The sequence below is a fragment of the Coptis chinensis genome, chromosome 7, assembly GCF_015680905.1.
Source record: "Coptis chinensis isolate HL-2020 chromosome 7, ASM1568090v1, whole genome shotgun sequence".
In the NCBI taxonomy this organism is placed as follows: Eukaryota; Viridiplantae; Streptophyta; class Magnoliopsida; order Ranunculales; family Ranunculaceae; genus Coptis; species Coptis chinensis.
Window position 1 is genome coordinate 8,719,996 of NC_141462.1, and position 6,275 is coordinate 8,726,270.

General features: G+C 36.3%; 1 protein-coding gene across 2 annotated transcripts; it reads left to right on the forward strand.

The window, feature by feature from the left end:
• The first annotated feature begins 262 nt into the window (after positions 1-262).
• Positions 263-5,668, forward strand: LOC147485800 (uncharacterized). Of its 2 annotated transcripts, XM_086574875.1 has the most exons (9): positions 264-449; positions 542-907; positions 992-1,137; positions 1,899-1,961; positions 2,052-2,144; positions 3,019-3,180; positions 4,120-4,214; positions 4,621-4,781; positions 5,119-5,668. In XM_086574875.1, the coding sequence occupies exons 1-9, from the start codon at positions 335-337 to the stop codon at positions 5,148-5,150; spliced, it is 1,233 nt and encodes a 410-aa protein (XP_086431001.1). In that variant the 5' UTR covers positions 264-334; the 3' UTR covers positions 5,151-5,668. The 2 variants fall into 2 exon arrangements, with proteins under 2 accessions (XP_086431000.1, XP_086431001.1); XM_086574874.1 differs by lacking the exon at positions 5,119-5,668 and having other exon boundaries at positions 263-449; positions 4,621-4,938.
• Positions 5,669-6,275: the final 607 nt, after the last annotated feature.

The following is a 6,275-nucleotide window of genomic DNA, read 5'->3' on the forward strand; positions in this document are numbered from 1 at the left end:
TCACCATTTTCTCTCTTGCTCTCTCTCTTTCTCTAAAGGGTATAAGAATTAGTTATGTATCTCATAGTTGAAATTGATATATGATCAAATTATAAAACATGACAAAAACTAAATAATATCAATAAAAAAAAATGAGGTAATTAAAGTATGATTCGGCCCAACTCGACTCTCATTGGCCCTTAAATCTGTTTGTGGGCCTTAGCTCAGCCCATTGGGCTACATCATCGTCTTTACTCAGTGTATAAACCGCGTAAGCGTAAAAATTACGCAGCACTTCCTTCTTTAAAACTCCAAAAGAAAACAATCAAATTGGCGGTGGATTGATTGATCAGTGATGAAAATAGAGTCGACTTCTCCAACTTCATGTCTCGTAATTTTCCTTCTCTCCCTTTCTTTCCTCTTCTACTCTTCCTCTTTCCATCAAACACAAACACCACCAACAACAAAAGGTATTCTTTTTCAAGGTTTAATTTTTCAGTATAAGTTTATAATGTCAAAACATGTGAATGAGTATACTCATTTTGATTGTTTGAAACTGCAGATATTTGTCTAGATGATCCTGTTATACACTTCACTCCGGGGTTTCTTGGTGGCTACTCGGCAAAGAGTGTGTCTTGTGAGCGGGTCAGAGTTGTTGGCGTGTCAAGGTTGAACATCAACAAGTATGCTAACTCGTTCCGTGTCACCATGACACCATCAGGTGCAATACCTGAAAGGCTCCATAGCCAAATAGAAGTTTGTTTCCACAGGAATGCTTCTTTGGGGTTATGCAAATGTGCAAAGGAGGAATGGAGAAGTATTAAAAAAGGGCAATGGAGTGCTTTTATGTCACCATATGAGGACAGATATGTGGATGTAAAGTTTGTGGGTGGAACATCTGGTCCCATTACAGTCTCCGTTGAAGAAGGTAGATGTCTATATTGTTTTTCTTTTCTATTTAGACTTTTAGCTTGTTTTGATAACTGACATTGTGTTTATAACTTTGTTGCAGTGTTTCAGCAGTGGCGTCTCTACTGGCTTGTTTTCGGAATTCTTTCAATGCTATTTGCACCCATACTTAGTGACTGGGTGCCGTTTTATTATAGCAGTTCAATGGCAGTAGGAGTTTTGCTTGTGGTCTTGTTTCTTCTGTTTCAGGTACATAAGATCTACAAGTATTCTTCGATTGATTTCGTTTTCGTTTTTTCGGAAGTCAATTCAATTAATTGGACATCTATTTCTACTAGTTGTTTAGCTGTCGGTCATGATTATATATTGTGTTTTATATTACTGTTAAAATATCGAGAACCATCTAACCTAGAATCCCAAGCTGATAGAGAGGCAAAAAAAAAAACACAGACAAGGGGAATATACACAAACACAACCACAACACTTTGGCTGAACACACGCCGTATATTCCCCCTCATTCCTGGCGCTAGCCTACCTGAAATCCCGACCTCGTTGAATTCAGCTGCCTTGTGTCGGTTAAGAACCATTTTCTCCACAAACCGATCTGATAGACGGAGCACCCCATTATTTATCACAACTGTTGCTAGTTAACTTGGGGAAAATGCACACATGACAACACCCTTAAGACAGGCACACACAGCTGGAATCATCTAATTGTTCACTGTGAAGCAGTAGAGTTGGTACTTACGAAAATTACTTTTTTTGAGGTAAAAGACGAATCTCTGAAGCAAATGAGGGAATGAGGGATTATTTTCAGATAGTGTAGTCATTAAAGACTCAATGTTGTACTGGTCCGAAAGTGATGTAATGGTTGTAGAAGCTGTTTATAAATGTGGTTGCTGACATGTGAATGCATAAAGCTCCTGCATCTATTTCCTTATAGCTATATCATTCATTTGACCTTTATTAGGAAATAAATAGTTATTTATTCGATTTGTGTTGAAATGCAGAGTATGAAACTATTACCAACTGGAAGGAAGGGGGCCTTCTACTATGCTATTTCTACGTCTTTGGTAAGTTTGCTACCTTTTAATGTTGAAACAGTGTTATCATCTCATTTGATCTTTAACACATTATTTTTTTCCTTGCATTTGTCCTTTCAGCTTGGGCTTGGGTCTTATCTTGTGCACTACTTCTCTATGCTAATCAATTCCATTCTCGTAAATTTTGGTCTGAGTGAAGATATGTACAACCCCGTAAGTCCTTCTACTTCCTCTTCTTATATAATCCAGATTAACTTTTTTGTAATTTCTTCTGCCCATGCATATAAACCTTCTTTTGGCTCACTGTTGATACCTGTGTCGGGTATGTCGCTATACATGATTCGGATGGTTACTGTCGTACACAATTTAAAATTTTTGTAGTAGTCGTAGTGTCATTGTACTTTTCGCGTGGTTTGAAATCGTTACATTTTCAAATATTGTGAATATGCTGTAAGTATGCTTGGCAAAGAATCTTAACTAAAGGTTGGCAGCGGCAGGAGACTTAAACAAGCACGTCTCAAATTAAGCATCCGACCATACAGCAAAATCTACTTTTAAGACATCACTTAATGTTTTGATTGACAAAGCTATACCAAGGCTTTCTTTATGTAGATGGGAGGATCTTATAAGTGGCTGAAAGAGAAGGGGTCTTGGAGTCATTTTGATGTTTCATTTCTTAATTTTACTATGTCTTTACCCATTCTAAAAAAATAAGAAAATGAAAGGAAACCCTTATGTTGCATTTGTTGCTTCAAGGGAATTTGTGTTGCCTCTCGCTGTGTCCTTTGGTTTCCTAGGCTTACTTCATTGTTGCAAGAAGGCATGTATATGGTAGATTTCTTTGTAAGTTAGTGGTAAATAATTCAGAATGACAAACTCGTTTGCCTTTTGTATTTTGTTACTGAGTTCAATATCTGTGCTTTCATTCCTTTATTTATTTATTTATTTATTTTTCTGGATATTAGAAGTTGGATTGTTTAGTTTATTGCCCATAACTGTACGCATAACTTTTGAATCTCCTGTAGCCTCAATATTAACATGACTATGTGTTTTCATTTTATGGTTTTTGTAATGTCTGCACTTTCAGGTTTCTGTATTTGTGGGAGTAGGAATTGTTCTCGCTGGAGCAGCACTAGGTTACTGGATTGTGCGGAAATATATTATTTCTGAAGATGGAAGCGTTGATGACGGTATATCTTATTTTGTGAAGTGGGCAGTGCGCATTGTTGGATTGACATCCATTCTTCTGGTATAGCCTTTCCTCTTGTGTTTTTGATGATTGAAATTCAATATTATATTTCTATGGAACTTACCACAAAATGATCTAATGTAGTTTTTATTTGAATCTCAAATGGGAGCGTATTTTCACTTCACTTAATTAGATATCGAGTCGAGCAAAACTATACAAATGAAAATCAGGTTGCCGAGCGAAAAAAATTACTGTCTCCTCGATATTTGTTTGTGCAGAACTTATCTTTGACCAGTCCAAGTACATGCATTTGTACTCAAATTTTGATTTAAATCATTCCAGTGGTCTTAAGCTAGCGCATCTGATTTTCGAAGTTTCAAGTGTACAGTTACGACTTCTGAGAGATCTTGTTTTACGGTGATTGCAGTGATCTTCTAGTCTTAGTGTTTTGATCAGTCATTTTTTCATTTTTTTTGTTTTTTTGTTTTTTTTGTATGATTCCCTAACCGAAGACCTTGAGGCAGACCTCCCAAGTCTTGACCAGTAGGCCACAGGAAACCTTAATATTTGTCTAGACTCTAGATCAGTCATATTTTACAACCCTTTAAATGTTAATAATTCGTTTAGTTTTTAAAAATTGTAGTTCCACAAGATGAGCATGTCGTATGGTTGTGGTCTCGTAATATTACAACAGGATATCGTCGAGATTGTTGTACGAACTATTTTGCATTTCATAGGTCTCTGAGTCTGGGATGGCAAAAAGTTAAAGCTCGTCCCTCTTGTCATATAGTTGATTTCTCCATTTTTTTTAAAACTTAAATCAAAGTGTGTCTTAGCCTGGTTCAGTGAGTTTTCCTGGCCAGGCAAAAAAGGTGCTACTAGCTCTCTTCGTCAATAGTTCATATTTTGTGTTTGTACGATGCTAATATGTACCTTCTCTAGCTTATGAAAAATGTGCTGAGGCGTTGTTTCTTATATGATTATATTCTCCTCTTACAGAGCACCCTGGATACTCCTCTTGCTATATTGGCATTGGCTTCATGTTGGGGTATCTGTTCATTTATCAATTCAATGTTTCGAGGCTCAGCACTGGTGTAAGTTTCCACTTGCTAGCTTTTTACTATTATTCGAAGTTTTTATCATATCTATTTAAACAATGCCAAAATTGAATATGTAGTAGAATAAATTTGTCAAACATTAAGTAGATACGCTGATTAAATTTTTTAGATGATTATTATTTGTAATTATCCTTATTAGTATTATAATTATTAATAAAATGTTTCAATTGGCAAAAGATATATACAAAATGATATAGATGAATGTCATATGGTCATGATTTGACTTGTTTCTTGAATCCTATCTGTAACGACACTGTAGTATATTAGTATGCCATTACACCGATAGCATCTAGCCTTGGGCCTCATTTGTGTTCCTTTTATTTTGTTACTAATTCGTTTTGAAAAGGTTTAAGCTCAAATTTTTCTTCTCTATTTTAATCAGGTACTGGTCGAATGAAATGAGTAGAATCCGAAGCCCATGGTTGCGAGCTAAACAGGTATCAGCCGTCCGGAAAAATGCCGAATTCCTTAGTAGGTCTGCTGGGAAATATAGTGGAATGACACCCAGGAGTAGCCCGAAGAGCACAATTCCCTGGATTAAAGGTACACCTTTTTTATTTATTTTCCTTTCCCCATTTAGTACTAGAGTTATGCATATTGACTTGTAATGTCAAATTTCTAGAAATAGACCCCCTTTTTTTCCTTAGTTCTTGAAGTTTCTGGCACATGATTTGTATTGCCAGAATATATGTATATTATATAGGACCGACTTTATAATCCCTTCAATAAAGTTACACTTTCTACTATTTCATAGATCTATATACCAATACTTGCTTCCTAGGAGATGCAAAGCCTCTCCAGTCCCCAGTACCTGTACAATCATATTTCTGCATTTCGAGTTAGCAATTTGTTTTTAAAAAGATTTCCCTTTCTGCTGCAGGTTATATCTCTTCACCCCTATTAAGGGAGTAACACTGACACCGACCGGGACTACTACTAGCCCTTTCATAACACTTCAAACGCAAGAGGTTCTCAAAGAAGGAATGGGAGGACTTCACGAGGGAGTCAACAAGGGAGTCTTTGTCTGAATTGGCATCGTCTCCAGAGTTTACTGATTGGATTGTTGAGAATGCGGATCGAATACAGCTCCAGCCTGAAGATAGCTCTGATGACAGCATGGATAGTGGAGCAGTTTCTTCAGAGGAGACTGTTGTACATAAAGAGAGTATATGCGGCTTGTTCAGTTGGTAGTAGCCCACACGAGTTTTTGTCATTGTAGGTCCTCTCATGTAACACCAGGCAACTGATAAAATAGAGTTTAGGATTAGTTGTTTACCACATTACCATAGCGGAATAGTTCTTCTTTCTTGAAAAAGAATAGATTAATTGTAGCCAGTTTTTTCTGGAAAATCTATACAGGTAAACTTTGTTGTACATTTAGCATTTATTTACTACCCATTAATTCAACACCTGATGAGATTTGATTCCTATGTTGGATTTTGAGGTTCTGATAATTTCTATCCTTAATTCCATTTTATGATTTTTGATATTTGGTATAACAGCACTTCCCCTATTTTTTTTTTATGTTTTGGCTTTATTCAGAGTATTCTCCTCCAAAACTGACGTTTTTCTGTGACCTGACCAACATTCAATATAATTATTGGTTGATAGTTTGTGTCATACCACGTCGGACCTCGTACAGGCTTGAACATACCTCGTACATATGTAAAAATGTTTCAAAGCATTAACGCAAGACCTTCATTAAAAGGATATTTAGGACTGCTAAAATGAGGACTCCAAGAAAAAGAAAAGTGTCTGCGTTTCAACGAAGAAGCAAAACATGTTTTGAACAGTCATGTACTCATTTACATATACGACCTAATGTGGATGGAATATATATCATATTATAACTAGTACTTGTATACGTGGTGGTGAAGACAGATGTACGTTTATTGACCGCAATGGTATAGTAAGAAGGTGAAGAAGAACAAAAATGGTCAGTAATTATGCGGCGAATTGGTGAAGAGAGGTGATTGTGACTGCTTAAAGTAAAAGAAGTTGAAGGGAGGAATCACAATATATGGTTTGGACGAGAAA